Raw genomic sequence first — 17,455 nt, 5'->3', positions numbered from 1 at the left:
GAGGTACTTGTACATGGAGCGGAGAGGTACTTGTACATTGAGCGGAGAGGTACTGTCGACACTTGTACATTCAGCGGAGAGGTACTTGTACATGGAGCGGAGAGGTACTGTCGATACTTGACATTGAGCGGAGAGGTACTTGTACATGGAGCGGAGAGGTATTTGTACATTGAGCGGAGAGGTACTTGTACATTGAGCGGAGAGGTACTGTCGACACTTGTACATTCAGCGGAGAGCTACTTGTACATGGAGCGGAGAGGTATTTGTACATTGAGCGGAGAGGTACTTGTACATGGAGCGGAGAGGTACTTGTACATAGAGCGGAGAGGTACTTATACATGGAGCGGAGAGGTATTTGTACATTGAGCGGAGAGGTACTTGTACATGGAGCGGAGAGGTACTTGTACATGAGAGCGGAGAGGTATTTGTACATGGAGCGGAAAGGTACTGTCGACACTTGTACATTGAGCGGAGAGCTACTTGTACATGGAGCGGAGAGGTACTTGTACATGAGAGCGGAGAGGTACTTGTACATGGAGCGGAGAGGTATTTGTACATGGAGCGGAGAGGTACTGTCGACACTTGACATTGAGCGGAGAGGTACTTGTACATGGAGCGGAGAGGTACTTGTACATGAGAGCGGAGAGGTATTTGTACATGGAGCGGAGAGGTACTGTCGACACTTGACATTGAGCGGAGAGGTACTTGTACATGGAGCGGAGAGGTACTTGTACATGGAGCGGAGAGGTACTTGTACATGGAGCGGAGAGGTACTTGTACATGGAGCGGAGAGGTACTTGTACATGGAGCGGAGATGTACTTGTACATTGAGCGGAGAGGTACTTGTACATGGAGCAGAGATGTACTTGTACATGGAGCGGAGATGTACTTGTACATTGAGCGGTGAGGTACTTGTACATGGAGCGGAGAGGTACTTGTACATGGAGCGGAGATGTACTTGTACATGGAGCGGAGAGGCACTTGTACATGGAGCGGAGATGTACTTGTACATTGAGCGGAGAGGTACTTGTACATGGAGCAGAGATGTACTTGTACATGGAGCGGAGAGGTACTTGTACATGGAGCGGAGAGGTACTTGTACATGGAGCGGAGAGGTACTTGTACATGGAGCGGAGAGGTACTTGTACATTGAGCGGAGAGGTACTTGTACATGGAGCTAGGGCTGGGTATCGAGTTTCGATACTTACTTGGCACCGAAATGGAAACATCGATACTAAGGGGTATCGAAGCCTCCCTTGTCAATCGATACCAATTTTCGATACCAAAACAAAACAGCGTCATTGAGCCTATAAGCATGCGACATGCTTGCACGCCGCGCTCTAATACGGCTGGTGATTGGCTGTCATGTAGAGGCATGCAGGAAACGTTACGCCCACTTTAGCCGGTGTGTTTGTTGTGACTGTGAGCCAGGCGTGCGGTGCGGATAGTATACAAGAAGTTAGCCACTCAAGCTACTCCTATCCTGGATTACCATATGGCGAAGATGATGAAAAGCAGGAAAAGAAACAGAAACAACACGGACTGGTTTCCACAGACAAGAGAAATAATTGAGAGGTGGGTCAGCTCAGCTTACCGCAAGTTAGCGGTTATCAGATCCCTCAGTCTGACAAATCCATGCATCTGGCTGTGAGTTGTAGCATTAGATCGTTTAATTAATTGCCGCCGTAACGTTATGCGCAAGCGGGCATTGTGTATTTTTAGCAACTCGTTAACAAACGCTGATGTCATGATAGTTTGTTGAATGTAAATGCGATTCATTTATATTGATTGGCTAGTCAGTGAAGTTGAGCTGTCTCGTCAGATTTGACAACAATGACGTTCTGTTGCAGCAGTGAGCACACTGATCTGCAACGCTAGCGTTAATGTTTAATTAATTAGCGTTATGTGCAAGCGGGCAGTTATCGCCCATGTATTTTTAGCAACTCGTTAACAAACGCTGATGTCATGATAGTTTGTTGAATATAAATGCGATTCACTTTGTGGCATATAAGGCTATATTGATAGGCTAGTCAATGCTCAACTAGTCTTCCATGCATGAAGTGGAGCCATCTCATCAGTTTGTACAAGAATAGAGTTCTGTTGCATCAGTGAGCATTAAACCCTGATTTGCAACTCTCTGTTTTGCACTGAAAACTATTCCACTGATTTATTTGTTTTAGCTACATTTCTTTCCTTTGTAGTACTCCAATATTTTTTGTAGGGACGGCAATACGTTTAGAGAACTTAAAGTTATGTTAAATACAGTAGGTTTTATTTTTTTCTGCTGTAAAACTTAAGATGGGGGGAAACTAAAGATTTGTAAAATAATTTCAATGTGTAATGCAGTTTTATTTTTGTTAAAATGGATTTTTCTAAAAATTGGTATCGAAAAAAGTATCGTTCAGGAACCGGTATCGAAATCCAAGTATCGAAACGGTATCGATATCGAAAAATTTTGAACGATACCCAGCCCTACATGGAGCGCAGATGTACTTGTACATTGAGCGGAGAGGTACTGGTACATGGAGCGGAGATGTACTTGTACATTGAGCGGAGAGGTACTTGTACATTGAGCGGAGAGGTACTTGTACATGGAGCGGAGATGTACTTGTACATTGAGCGGAGAGGTACTGGTACATGGAGCGGAGATGTACTTGTACATTGAGCGGAGAGGTACTTGTACATGGAGTGGAGATGTACTTGTACATTGAGCGGAGAGGTACTGGTACATGGAGCAGAGATGTACTTGTACATTGAGCGGAGAGGTACTTGTACATGGAGTGGAGATGTACTTGTACATTGAGCGGAGAGGTACTGGTACATGGAGCGGAGATGTACTTGTACATTGAGCGGAGAGGTACTTGTACATGGAGTGGAGATGTACTTGTACATGGAGCGGAGATGTACTTGTACATTGAGCGGAGAGGTACTTGTACATGGAGCGGAGATGTACTTGTACATGGAGCGGAGAGGTACTTGTACATGGAGCGGAGATGTACTTGTACATTGAGCGGAGAGGTACTTGTACATGGAGCGGAGAGGTACTTGTACATGGAGCGGAGATGTACTTGTACATGGAGCGGAGAGGTACTTGTACATGGAGCGGAGATGTACTTGTACATTGAGCGGAGAGGTACTTGTACATGGAGCAGAGATGTACTTGTACATGGAGCGGAGAGGTACTTGTACATGGAGCGGAGAGGTACTTGTACATGGAGCGGAGAGGTACTTGTACATGGAGCGGAGAGGTACTTGTACATTGAGCGGAGAGGTACTTGTACATTGAGCGGAGAGGTACTTGTACATGGAGCTAGGGCTGGGTATCGAGTTTCGATACTTACTTGGCACCGAAATGGAAACATCGATACTAAGGGGTATCAAAGCCTCCCTTGTCAATCGATACCAATTTTCGATACCAAAACAAAACAGCGTCATTGAGCCTATAAGCATGCGACATGCTTGCACGCCGCGCTCTAATACGGCTGGTGATTGGCTGTCATGTAGAGGCATGCAGGAAACGTTACGCCCACTTTAGCCGGTGTGTTTGTTGTGACTGTGAGCCAGGCGTGCGGTGCGGATAGTATACAAGAAGTTAGCCACTCAAGCTACTCCTATCCTGGATTACCATATGGCGAAGATGATGAAAAGCAGGAAAAGAAACAGAAACAACACGGACTGGTTTCCACAGACAAGATAAATAATTGAGAGGTGGGTCAGCTCAGCTTACCGCAAGTTAGCGGTTATCAGATCCCTCAGTCTGACAAATCCATGCATCTGGCTGTGAGTTGTAGCATTAGATCGTTTAATTAATTGCCGCCGTAACGTTATGCGCAAGCGGGCATTGTGTATTTTTAGCAACTCGTTAACAAACGCTGATGTCATGATAGTTTGTTGAATGTAAATGCGATTCATTTATATTGATTGGCTAGTCAGTGAAGTTGAGCTGTCTCGTCAGATTTGACAAGAATGACGTTCTGTTGCAGCAGTGAGCACACTGATCTGCAACGCTAGCATTAATGTTTAATTAATTAGCGTTATGTGCAAGCGGGCAGTTATCGCCCATGTATTTTTAGCAACTCGTTAACAAACGCTGATGTCATGATAGTTTGTTGAATATAAATGCGATTCACTTTGTGGCATATAAGGCTATATTGATAGGCTAGTCAATGCTCAACTAGTCTTCCATGCATGAAGTGGAGCCATCTCATCAGTTTGTACAAGAATAGAGTTCTGTTGCATCAGTGAGCATTAAACCCTGATTTGCAACTCTCTGTTTTGCACTGAAAACTATTCCACTGATTTATTTGTTTTAGCTACATTTCTTTCCTTTGTAGTACTCCAATATTTTTTGTAGGGACGGCAATACGTTTAGAGAACTTAAAGTTATGTTAAATACAGTAGGTTTTATTTTTTTCTGCTGTAAAACTTAAGATGGGGGGAAACTAAAGATTTGTAAAATAATTTCAATGTGTAATGCAGTTTTATTTTTGTTAAAATGGATTTTTCTAAAAATTGGTATCGAAAAAAGTATCGTTCAGGAACCGGTATCGAAATCCAAGTATCGAAACGGTATCGATATCGAAAAATTTTGAACGATACCCAGCCCTACATGGAGCGCAGATGTACTTGTACATTGAGCGGAGAGGTACTGGTACATGGAGCGGAGATGTACTTGTACATTGAGCGGAGAGGTACTTGTACATTGAGCGGAGAGGTACTTGTACATGGAGCGGAGATGTACTTGTACATTGAGCGGAGAGGTACTGGTACATGGAGCGGAGATGTACTTGTACATTGAGCGGAGAGGTACTTGTACATGGAGTGGAGATGTACTTGTACATTGAGCGGAGAGGTACTGGTACATGGAGCGGAGATGTACTTGTACATTGAGCGGAGAGGTACTTGTACATGGAGTGGAGATGTACTTGTACATTGAGCGGAGAGGTACTGGTACATGGAGCGGAGATGTACTTGTACATTGAGCGGAGAGGTACTTGTACATGGAGTGGAGATGTACTTGTACATGGAGCGGAGATGTACTTGTACATTGAGCGGAGAGGTACTTGTACATGGAGCGGAGATGTACTTGTACATGGAGCGGAGAGGTACTTGTACATGGAGCGGAGATGTACTTGTACATTGAGCGGAGAGGTACTTGTACATGGAGCGGAGAGGTACTTGTACATGGAGCGGAGATGTACTTGTACATGGAGCGGAGAGGTACTTGTACATGGAGCGGAGATGTACTTGTACATTGAGCGGAGAGGTACTTGTACATGGAGCAGAGATGTACTTGTACATGGAGCGGAGAGGTACTTGTACATGGAGCGGAGAGGTACTTGTACATGGAGCGGAGAGGTACTTGTACATGGAGCGGAGAGGTACTTGTACATTGAGCGGAGAGGTACTTGTACATTGAGCGGAGAGGTACTTGTACATGGAGCTAGGGCTGGGTATCGAGTTTCGATACTTACTTGGCACCGAAATGGAAACATCGATACTAAGGGGTATCGAAGCCTCCCTTGTCAATCGATACCAATTTTCGATACCGAAACAAAACAGCGTCATTGAGCCTATAAGCATGCGACATGCTTGCACGCCGCGCTCTAATACGGCTGGTGATTGGCTGTCATGTAGAGGCATGCAGGAAACGTTACGCCCACTTTAGCCGGTGTGTTTGTTGTGACTGTGAGCCAGGCGTGCGGTGCGGATAGTATACAAGAAGTTAGCCACTCAAGCTACTCCTATCCTGGATTACCATATGGCGAAGATGATGAAAAGCAGGAAAAGAAACAGAAACAACACGGACTGGTTTCCACAGACAAGATAAATAATTGAGAGGTGGGTCAGCTCAGCTTACCGCAAGTTAGCGGTTATCAGATCCCTCAGTCTGACAAATCCATGCATCTGGCTGTGAGTTGTAGCATTAGATCGTTTAATTAATTGCCGCCGTAACGTTATGCGCAAGCGGGCATTGTGTATTTTTAGCAACTCGTTAACAAACGCTGATGTCATGATAGTTTGTTGAATGTAAATGCGATTCATTTATATTGATTGGCTAGTCAGTGAAGTTGAGCTGTCTCGTCAGATTTGACAAGAATGACGTTCTGTTGCAGCAGTGAGCACACTGATCTGCAACGCTAGCGTTAATGTTTAATTAATTAGCGTTATGTGCAAGCGGGCAGTTATCGCCCATGTATTTTTAGCAACTCGTTAACAAACGCTGATGTCATGATAGTTTGTTGAATATAAATGCGATTCACTTTGTGGCATATAAGGCTATATTGATAGGCTAGTCAATGCTCAACTAGTCTTCCATGCATGAAGTGGAGCCATCTCATCAGTTTGTACAAGAATAGAGTTCTGTTGCATCAGTGAGCATTAAACCCTGATTTGCAACTCTCTGTTTTGCACTGAAAACTATTCCACTGATTTATTTGTTTTAGCTACATTTCTTTCCTTTGTAGTACTCCAATATTTTTTGTAGGGACGGCAATACGTTTAGAGAACTTAAAGTTATGTTAAATACAGTAGGTTTTATTTTTTTCTGCTGTAAAACTTAAGATGGGGGGAAACTAAAGATTTGTAAAATAATTTCAATGTGTAATGCAGTTTTATTTTTGTTAAAATGGATTTTTCTAAAAATTGGTATCGAAAAAAGTATCGTTCAGGAACCGGTATCGAAATCCAAGTATCGAAACGGTATCGATATCGAAAAATTTTGAACGATACCCAGCCCTACATGGAGCGCAGATGTACTTGTACATTGAGCGGAGAGGTACTGGTACATGGAGCGGAGATGTACTTGTACATTGAGCGGAGAGGTACTTGTACATTGAGCGGAGAGGTACTTGTACATGGAGCGGAGATGTACTTGTACATTGAGCGGAGAGGTACTGGTACATGGAGCGGAGATGTACTTGTACATTGAGCGGAGAGGTACTTGTACATGGAGTGGAGATGTACTTGTACATTGAGCGGAGAGGTACTGGTACATGGAGCGGAGATGTACTTGTACATTGAGCGGAGAGGTACTTGTACATGGAGTGGAGATGTACTTGTACATTGAGCGGAGAGGTACTGGTACATGGAGCGGAGATGTACTTGTACATTGAGCGGAGAGGTACTTGTACATGGAGTGGAGATGTACTTGTACATGGAGCGGAGATGTACTTGTACATTGAGCGGAGAGGTACTTGTACATGGAGCGGAGATGTACTTGTACATGGAGCGGAGAGGTACTTGTACATGGAGCGGAGATGTACTTGTACATTGAGCGGAGAGGTACTTGTACATGGAGCGGAGAGGTACTTGTACATGGAGCGGAGATGTACTTGTACATGGAGCGGAGAGGTACTTGTACATGGAGCGGAGATGTACTTGTACATTGAGCGGAGAGGTACTTGTACATGGAGCAGAGATGTACTTGTACATGGAGCGGAGAGGTACTTGTACATGGAGCGGAGAGGTACTTGTACATGGAGCGGAGAGGTACTTGTACATGGAGCGGAGAGGTACTTGTACATTGAGCGGAGAGGTACTTGTACATTGAGCGGAGAGGTACTTGTACATGGAGCTAGGGCTGGGTATCGAGTTTCGATACTTACTTGGCACCGAAATGGAAACATCGATACTAAGGGGTATCGAAGCCTCCCTTGTCAATCGATACCAATTTTCGATACCAAAACAAAACAGCGTCATTGAGCCTATAAGCATGCGACATGCTTGCACGCCGCGCTCTAATACGGCTGGTGATTGGCTGTCATGTAGAGGCATGCAGGAAACGTTACGCCCACTTTAGCCGGTGTGTTTGTTGTGACTGTGAGCCAGGCGTGCGGTGCGGATAGTATACAAGAAGTTAGCCACTCAAGCTACTCCTATCCTGGATTACCATATGGCGAAGATGATGAAAAGCAGGAAAAGAAACAGAAACAACACGGACTGGTTTCCACAGACAAGAGAAATAATTGAGAGGTGGGTCAGCTCAGCTTACCGCAAGTTAGCGGTTATCAGATCCCTCAGTCTGACAAATCCATGCATCTGGCTGTGAGTTGTAGCATTAGATCGTTTAATTAATTGCCGCCGTAACGTTATGCGCAAGCGGGCATTGTGTATTTTTAGCAACTCGTTAACAAACGCTGATGTCATGATAGTTTGTTGAATGTAAATGCGATTCATTTATATTGATTGGCTAGTCAGTGAAGTTGAGCTGTCTCGTCAGATTTGACAAGAATGACGTTCTGTTGCAGCAGTGAGCACACTGATCTGCAACGCTAGCGTTAATGTTTAATTAATTAGCGTTATGTGCAAGCGGGCAGTTATCGCCCATGTATTTTTAGCAACTCGTTAACAAACGCTGATGTCATGATAGTTTGTTGAATATAAATGTGATTCACTTTGTGGCATATAAGGCTATATTGATAGGCTAGTCAATGCTCAACTAGTCTTCCATGCATGAAGTGGAGCCATCTCATCAGTTTGTACAAGAATAGAGTTATGTTGCATCAGTGAGCATTAAACCCTGATTTGCAACTCTCTGTTTTGCACTGAAAACTATTCCACTGATTTATTTGTTTTAGCTACATTTCTTTCCTTTGTAGTACTCCAATATTTTTTGTAGGGACGGCAATACGTTTAGAGAACTTAAAGTTATGTTAAATACAGTAGGTTTTATTTTTTTCTGCTGTAAAACTTAAGATGGGGGGAAACTAAAGATTTGTAAAATAATTTCAATGTGTAATGCAGTTTTATTTTTGTTAAAATGGATTTTTCTAAAAATTGGTATCGAAAAAAGTATCGTTCAGGAACCGGTATCGAAATCCAAGTATCGAAACGGTATCGATATCGAAAAATTTTGAACGATACCCAGCCCTACATGGAGCGCAGATGTACTTGTACATTGAGCGGAGAGGTACTGGTACATGGAGCGGAGATGTACTTGTACATTGAGCGGAGAGGTACTTGTACATTGAGCGGAGAGGTACTTGTACATGGAGCGGAGATGTACTTGTACATTGAGCGGAGAGGTACTGGTACATGGAGCGGAGATGTACTTGTACATTGAGCGGAGAGGTACTTGTACATGGAGTGGAGATGTACTTGTACATTGAGCGGAGAGGTACTGGTACATGGAGCGGAGATGTACTTGTACATTGAGCGGAGAGGTACTTGTACATGGAGTGGAGATGTACTTGTACATTGAGCGGAGAGGTACTGGTACATGGAGCGGAGATGTACTTGTACATTGAGCGGAGAGGTACTTGTACATGGAGTGGAGATGTACTTGTACATGGAGCGGAGATGTACTTGTACATTGAGCGGAGAGGTACTTGTACATGGAGCGGAGATGTACTTGTACATGGAGCGGAGAGGTACTTGTACATGGAGCGGAGATGTACTTGTACATTGAGCGGAGAGGTACTTGTACATGGAGCGGAGAGGTACTTGTACATGGAGCGGAGATGTACTTGTACATGGAGCGGAGATGTACTTGTACATTGAGCGGAGAGGTACTTGTACATGGAGCAGAGATGTACTTGTACATGGAGCGGAGAGGTACTTGTACATGGAGCGGAGAGGTACTTGTACATGGAGCGGAGAGGTACTTGTACATGGAGCGGAGAGGTACTTGTACATTGAGCGGAGAGGTACTTGTACATTGAGCGGAGAGGTACTTGTACATGGAGCTAGGGCTGGGTATCGAGTTTCGATACTTACTTGGCACCGAAATGGAAACATCGATACTAATGCTGCCTTCCAGACAACTGGGATGTGGGCGTTTCCCAGTGGAAAAGTCCCACCCCCCACCTCCAAAGCGTTCCTGTGCACACAAAGGCAAAACGGTAAAACGCATACAAGAAAGATGGCGGACCGCAACAAACTTTTTTTTGTCTTGCAAGTTGCAAGACAGCTTAACAGTGAACGGAGCAGCCTCCTTGCATATTTAAACGAAAATGATGAGCGTCAACAACGCATAAGGTAACATTCCATAATACATTTTATTTTACGGCACTTCATACTTTGGAAACGTATCTACATTGCCATTCACTGGCCTAGCATAGCATAGCCACGTTAGCCTTCACATAGCCTACCAATAGGCTACTGTTGCCACAAATACATCCTTCCCCCACTTTATTTGGATAGTCCGCCTACAGAGTCTACAGAGTATTTAACATTTCAAGTTCAACAGCTTATTAGTTGACATTCAACTGGTTTGCGTTATCTGTAGATGTTGTTTTAACAGCTTATTAGCGTTAGCTGAGATTCACTAAACCGATTCGGGTTGCTTCCCGTTCCCACAAAACCTAGCTGAGCTCAGTGCTAGAATTAAAACAAGCAAAGGGTCCAGAACATTTTGTCCAGGTGTTCGATACAGATAAAGTTTGTAGGAAGTCAGTGGCACACACTTGTGGATGCCTACAAGAAAGATAATAAAGTACAGGGAGGGCAAAACTACTGTACAGTATAGAATATAGATAATCTGTTGAATATCTGTTAAACAGTCAAATGTAAACTAATAAGCTGTTCAAATGTTACAAATACTCTGTAGACTCTCTGTAGGCAGACTATAGAATTAAAGTGTTACCAAATCAGGCTATGACAGTGAAAACAAAGGAGGTGTAAAATGGAATAAGCCAAGGACAAGTATTCACTTTTTAAGAGTATTCATTTAATCATGAACAATCTGTTAATTTAATTCACCTTTTGAATCTTGTGTCTCTCCTACTTTTCAGGAATGCAGTCCTTGCTCATTTTCTGAGGCCACACACCAAAATAATAAAAACCGGCACTGAATGGGAGCTGCTTTTCCACATGGATGAGGCAACATTCTTCAGGCATCTTCGGGTCACCCTCTCTCAGTTTGATTACCTGACATATGTGCTGAAACAGCAGGGTCTAAATGAAAACAACCAGGCCGGAGGTCCTCCCGAGATTCCTCTCAAGCAAAAGGTTGCACTCTTCCTTTGGTATATGGCGAACCAAAATAGCTTCAGAGAAATATCTGACAAGTTCAATGTCTCCCAGTCAACAGCACACAGGTGTGTTGTGGAAGTGCTCACAACATTTTGCAGCATGGTGCCATCTTTCATTAGTTGGTTTACCATGTGTGAGAAGACGGCTACTTCTGCTGCCTTCAGCACAACATGTGGCATACAAGGCGTCATCGGTGCCATCGACGGATGCCACATTAAGATCCAGCGACCACACATCAGGGGAGGGGACTACTTAAATAGAAAGAACTATTATTCAGTAGTCCTTCAGGGGATTGTGGATGAGAGAGGGAGGTTCCGTGACATCTTTGTTGGAGCACCGGGAAAGGTGCATGATGCGAGGATCCTCAGGAAATCCAAGTTCTTTGAAAGCTGGGGGGAGAAAATGGGACGATTCATGCTGCTTGGAGATAGCGCCTACATTGGCCAAGCCTACCCTTTCATCACTACTCCAAAGCGGGACAATGGTGCTCTCAGCATGCAGGACCAGCTGTACAACTCCAGAATAAGCCGAGGGCGGGTGGTGGTCGAGCAGGCGTTCGGGAGACTCAAGTGTAAATGGAGGAGGGTGAGAGATCTCCCAAACACCAGGCTTGATGTGGTTGTCATGATCATTGTGTCTGCATGTATGCTGCATAATCTATGCACAGGACCCACAGAAATGTGTCAGGAGCATCCAGATGGTTGTCCACGCCAGGAAGACGATGAGAACTGTTAATCTCTGGAGAGGGGGGGGGGGGGGGGGGGGGTCCACTCTGTGTCCACCACGGATCCTGCCATTCTAAATAAGAATGTATTCTTGTGACTTGCCTGGTTGTCTGAGAGAAAGAAAAAAATGTAAATCTCTGTCCACCATGTATCCTGCCATTCTAAATAAGAATTTGTTATTGTGACTTGCCTGGTTAAATAAATGCTTTAAAAAAAGTTGATATTAACATATTGGTGCGATTCAGTGTGCGGATGCTGAATAACTGGGTGTAAACAACTGGCTATGCACTCCAGTTAGAGAGATAGACTGCAACCACGGTACTGTTCCACTGGTTTATTATTAACTGGCATGTGATTGAGGGTGTGGTTTCTGTAACCAAATACAACTTGAATTACATATGGATTAAAATAATGCAACTGAGTACAGCATAATAATTAACAATCTACAGAATATCACAAGCCTCCAGAATAACATAAAGATCCGTTAAAGTGCACAGCTGCAACAAGCCCTTTTCACATAAATGAAATTAGGTTGTAATTACAGCCCACATGGCGGCAGTATTGACCACATTTTCTTCTGTAGTTCTTGATTGCGTACTGAGCCATGTTCACCAAAAATGGTGGCTACTATCCTGATTTAGTTAACTTATAGCTATGCCTTAAAATGAAAAAAAATGTTGATATAAATATAAACCATAACAGGCATCAATTTTCGACTACATAATCTACATGCAATACCAGCATGCATTGAATTTCAACGACCATCCTCAAAACAATCAGAACAATTTGACAGATACAGGGAACTAGTCACACCAAGAACAGCAAAACTACTGTACAACAGCCTCTCAATACTGTAACTATTCAGGTATGTACTTACATTCTTAGCGACGCACACAGTCACACAAAGAATGAGTATTAATCAACTCGACCACGAGGTAATTAAGGCGAGTGCGCTCGGGCGAGTAATATGCATAAGAAAATTAGAATAGCTGAAAGAAATATATGGTACAACCACATAACCACTACAGTATATTATTCTGTCTTTTTCACTTTTAGTTATAAGGTGGCATTGCAAAGTTTATTATACAGACTGTCAATTTCTAACAACTAGCGTAGAGAGCAGATACCAGTAGACTGGCCAAGGAGTGGCTAGAAGACTACTCGCCCGTCAGACGATGCAAGGCACATACCAGCATACGACGAACCAACAAAAGGAAATAGAGAAACTTACTGTAACTCGACTTCCAAATGAATATGAACATGTGTACTTACATATTAATCTATGGCATCTATTAATGTGTGCGTTTATTAGACGCGCATGCTGTAAATTCACTACACCCATGCTTGTAATATTTGTCCCAGCTGCCACTCTCCAGAATAACAAAATTATCTTAATTAGTGAGTTTAGATGTTGTGAATTCTACAAACTGGTTGGCTGTCTGCTGTGCCTGTCAACATGACTGACCAATGAACTACCGGACACTTAAAGAGGGGCTGTGTCAACTAATATGGTAATTAAAATGACACACAAACCCCCAGTTGATGAGATGTCTCTTGGATCCAAATCTGATGTTTTTTTGTTAGATATTATTGTCTAGAATTCCATGACTATCTCTGTTGTAGGTAGAGACATACCAGACAAACTATGATCTAAACAGTCATTCTACATTCTCTAACTGAAGTTCTTGTAAATGAAATGATGCTCAAGTTTACCAAATCATTTTGCTGGGGACCCTGGAACCCCCTAAAGAACCTCTGGTGTCCCTCAGACCCAGGTGAGTACCACTGTTTAGAGTATGCATTCTTAGCGGACAATGACATGAAAGAAAACTGCAACAAAGTTTGTGAAAATGCCCAATGGATTTTATTAAAAGCATTTCAAGTTTAAGTTGAACATGTTTAGAACTGCATAGATAACGGTTGGGAAAATAAATAAATAACATCTCAATAGCAGCATCAAATTCTTAACAAGTGCACTTTGTAAACTCTGAGAAAATAAAAAATATATAAAAAAATATCCACATCACCAACCACTGTACATTTTCAGCTGTCGTATGCAAACTTCTACCAGGGTGCTAAAACACAAAAAACATAAGAGAGGACATAAATGTTATAATCTTGAACGTGTTAACCTGAGTCTAACAAAAATAAATGTCAATACTGTGTCCAAAAAATCAAATATAAATCCACTTCAGGTAATGTGCAAAATTGCAGGGCTGGGTCATAAACCTCAAAATAGTGGTTCGGTTAAGTTTTCCTATTACAACATGTGGCACAAATGTCTAAAAGACAATATAAATGTAGAAACAGCAGCCACGCTTTGAACATTATTGAGTTTGACCCATCTCCCTTGAACCTCTTACAGCTTAAAATATAAATAAATCAGGAAAAAAATCTTAAGGCTTGTTTAGATATTCTTTCATCATAGTCTCAAGAGACCTGTGAAGGCCTCAGAAAAAAGAAAAAAAAAAAAACTCTTACGGCTTGTTTAGATATTCTTTCATCATCGTCTCAAAGGAGACTTGCGAAGCCCTCATCTGACTCAACAATTCTTCGTGTCTCTTTTGGCTAGCAGCCTCAGACTCACGGAGGAAGTCCACTACTGGGTTTACCTGCGCTCTCGGCCTCGGCCGTGTTCCTCCTGTGCTACCCTGTGGAGAAGGGCTGGATTGGCTGGGTGTAGGTCTCTCAGCAACAAGCACACCAGGCCTGCGAATCTCAACCCCCTCAGAGGTTCCCACAACTGGAAAATCGACATCATGATGTTCCCCCAGAAGAGCCTCTATTTCACTGTAGAATTTAAACCGCATACTTCCCCTCCCTGTACTCTGATTATTATCTTTGATTCTCTTGTAGGCATCCACAAGTGTGTTCCACTTCCTACAAACTCTCTCTGGATCAAACACCTGGCCAAAATATTCAGACAGCTTAGTGGCCATATCCCTCCACATTTCTTTCTTGGACCCTTTGCCTGTTTTAATTCTAGCATTGAGCTCAGCTAAGTTTTGTGGGAGCTCACCACCATCTGACTCTAGGTGCTGCCTCATTAAATCTAAGAGAAATAGAGTTTGGTCCCTTGTGAAGGCATCGTTTGCTGCCTGCGCTGGCGCTGTCACATCGCTGCTTTCTGGCGGCGCTGTCACATCGCTGCTTTCTGGCGGCGCTGACACACCCCTGCTTTCTGGCGACGCTGACACACCGCAGCTTCCTGCAGGGATGCAAAGTCATGGATAATGAAAAAGGTGACGATACTTGAGTGCCCTATTTTGGGATGAAAAAGGTGACTAGTTTGCATACCTGTTCCTGGCGGCATTGACACACCCCTGCTTCCTGGCGGCGTGTCACTTCCTGGCGGCGCTGACACACCCCTGCTTCCTGGCGGCGCTGACACACCCCTGCTTCCTGGCGGCGTGTCACTTCCTGGCGGCGCTGACACACCCCTGCTTCCTGGCGGCGCTGACACACCCCTGCTTCCTGGCGGCGCTGACACACCCCAGCTTCCTGGCGGCGCTGACACACCCCTGCTTCCTGGCGGCGCTGACACACCCCAGCTTCCTGGCGGCGCTGACACGCCCCTGCTTCCTGGCGGCGCTGACACACCCCTGCTTCCTGGCGGCGCTGACACACCCCTGCTTCCTGGCGGCGCTGACACACCCCTGCTTCCTGGCGGCGCTGACACACCCCTGCTTCCTGGCGGCGCTGACACACCCCTGCTTCCTGGCGGCGCTGACACACCCCTGCTTCCTGGCGGCGCTGACACACCCCTGCTTCCTGGCGGCGCTGACACACCCCTGCTTCCTGGCGGCATTGACACACCCCTGCTTCCTGGCGGCGTGTCACTTCCTGGCGGCGCTGACACACTGCTGCTAGCACTAGAAGACTGAATGAATTTTATTTGACAGATGTTAAAATACATAATGAATAGAAGCCCTTAGGCCACAACCATACACATGTACAGTATAAAATTGTCGAGAAATGTTCACACACAATAAAGTCCAGGGGCCATATCTTACGCCCAGTGCATGGGCAAATCTTTGCTAGTTTCTAGCACTCAAAATCCCCCCCCCCCCCCCCCCCCCCCCCCCTTTAATTAGCACTGGGTCAGTACATCAAAGGATGTGTGTCAGTGACCTATAAGATATGGCACCAGGAGATTTCCATTGTGGTCCTCGAAAACAACATCAACAATACATACACCACGTACAATAACTTACAAACAATGAAGACTCGCCCTCCTCCATGCTCTCGTCATCTTGTCCCCTGCTGCTGCTGCTGTTCTCTGTGGGGCCTATCAAGAATATAATCTGATTAGCTTTTTGTCAATAACAGCACCAGACCGCATTATGTGTAGATATGCAGCTCTTCTCTGGGCACTATTTACAACTGGATCAAGGCAAATGAACTCATACTTAACTTAAAACCATGTGTATAGTTTCCGGTTCCAATCATGGATTGTCACACACAATCCTAAAATGAGTTTAGTGATAGAATCATCCATCGGATAGATGGTCAAGCCATACGGCAACTAAACTGTTAAGCTTCCTGGACTTTGGCTTGACAGTTCATTATCGTGGTCCGAGCACATCAACAGGGTGGTTGCCAAGATGGGTAGAGCAGTTAGCCATTACTAGAACGTGTGCATGATTTGTTACAGCAGTATTACTTAGCCAAATGTTTTGTTCATTAGTTCTATGTCATTTGGATTATTGCTCTGTATTTGCTGCTCTAATATTTGTTTTAATAAACAAATATTAAGCCATTATCTGCCATGTTTCTAGCTACTATGACTGACCACAGTATGCTGAAAATAATAAGACCACTCTGAAAATCTTTGTCACACTAACCTGGTAGAATAATCTGCACCCTCACTTGCAGGCCAGCATCAAGGAAGTAGGAGTTGAGGTCCCACGCTGCTTGGTATAGGGGAGCATTCAGGGTTGAGACCTTCCCTCATCCAAAAATAGCCTCATTTCTTCATCCAGATACACTGAGATTGAATGCAACCAAACAAAATGTTCTTTAATGGGGAAGGGCAAAGGGCTGGTGAGAAGATAAAACGGGAACACTAGCCTACAATGCAATACTGATCACACGTTCTTCCTTCTTCACCGACCCAACAACATAGCGTTAAATATAGCCTACGTTACCCACATTAACCGTGTTCCCGTCTAGCTACATCAGTACTGTAGAATTTTAAATGTTTTCACTTGGTTTTGGTATTTTTAACATTTTCCCTCCAAAACCTTTTGTGCAGTCGCATTAACGTTACTGTAACAGAGACTGTTTACCGTGACCGGCTAACGTTAAAAGTTAGCCTACTGTACCTAAACATTAGCGGCATATTTTACATCAATAGACGCAGAATAATTTTACTATTATGATAGCATGTACTATTTGAATTAAATACAGGCAAATACTCTCAGAAATGTATTTTAGGTGACAATTTACCATTGACGATGCGCGCCTCCATGTTGCAGCCATTGTGGTGTGACGTCAGACAACTGATTCCCAGCCCAGTGGGGGTAGATTTTTTTCTCCCAGTTTTAAAGTCGGAGCTCCCACTTTGAGTGGCGTTCCAGCGCACTTTTCCTAATAGGAGGCCAGAAAAACCCCAGGTCCCAGTTGTCTGGAAGGCAGCATAAGGGGTATCGAAGCCTCCCTTGTCAATCGATACCAATTTTCGATACCAAAACAAAACAGCGTCATTGAGCCTATAAGCATGCGACATGCTTGCACGCCGCGCTCTAATACGGCTG

General features: G+C 44.1%; 1 protein-coding gene and 1 long non-coding RNA gene across 2 annotated transcripts; one reads left to right on the top strand and one right to left on the bottom strand.

The window, feature by feature from the left end:
* Window positions 1-9,850: 9,850 nt before the first annotated feature.
* LOC310800730 (uncharacterized protein) lies at window positions 9,851-11,711 on the top strand. The gene is made up of 2 exons (XM_083664663.1): window positions 9,851-9,978; window positions 10,734-11,711. Exons 1-2 carry the CDS (start codon window positions 9,863-9,865, stop codon window positions 11,707-11,709), a joined length of 1,092 nt encoding a protein of 363 aa, XP_083520789.1. The 5' UTR covers window positions 9,851-9,862; the 3' UTR covers window positions 11,710-11,711.
* A 3,718-nt stretch (window positions 11,712-15,429) lies between these two features.
* Window positions 15,430-16,635, bottom strand: LOC310800729. The gene is made up of 3 exons (XR_014553892.1): window positions 16,544-16,635; window positions 15,914-15,987; window positions 15,430-15,579 (listed from the first exon to the last, which is right to left on the bottom strand). It is a non-coding gene; the product is annotated as an uncharacterized lncRNA (long non-coding RNA).
* Window positions 16,636-17,455: the final 820 nt, after the last annotated feature.

Source organism: Poromitra crassiceps (genome assembly GCF_964638095.1).
Source record: "Poromitra crassiceps genome assembly, contig: HAP1_SCAFFOLD_54, whole genome shotgun sequence".
Taxonomy (NCBI): domain Eukaryota; kingdom Metazoa; phylum Chordata; class Actinopteri; order Beryciformes; family Melamphaidae; genus Poromitra; species Poromitra crassiceps.
This window is presented reverse-complemented; position numbering and strand designations above follow the sequence as displayed.

What these genes read in the sequence shown, in the direction of transcription:
- LOC310800730 (XM_083664663.1), top strand. Translation starts at nt 9,863, where the DNA reads ATGGCGGACCGCAACAAACTTTTTTTTGTCTTGCAAGTTGCAAGACAG. An exon ending in GAGCGTCAACAACGCATAAG is followed by an intron (nt 9,979 to 10,733) that starts GTAACATTCCAT and finishes CCTACTTTTCAG; the next exon opens with GAATGCAGTCCTTGCTCATT.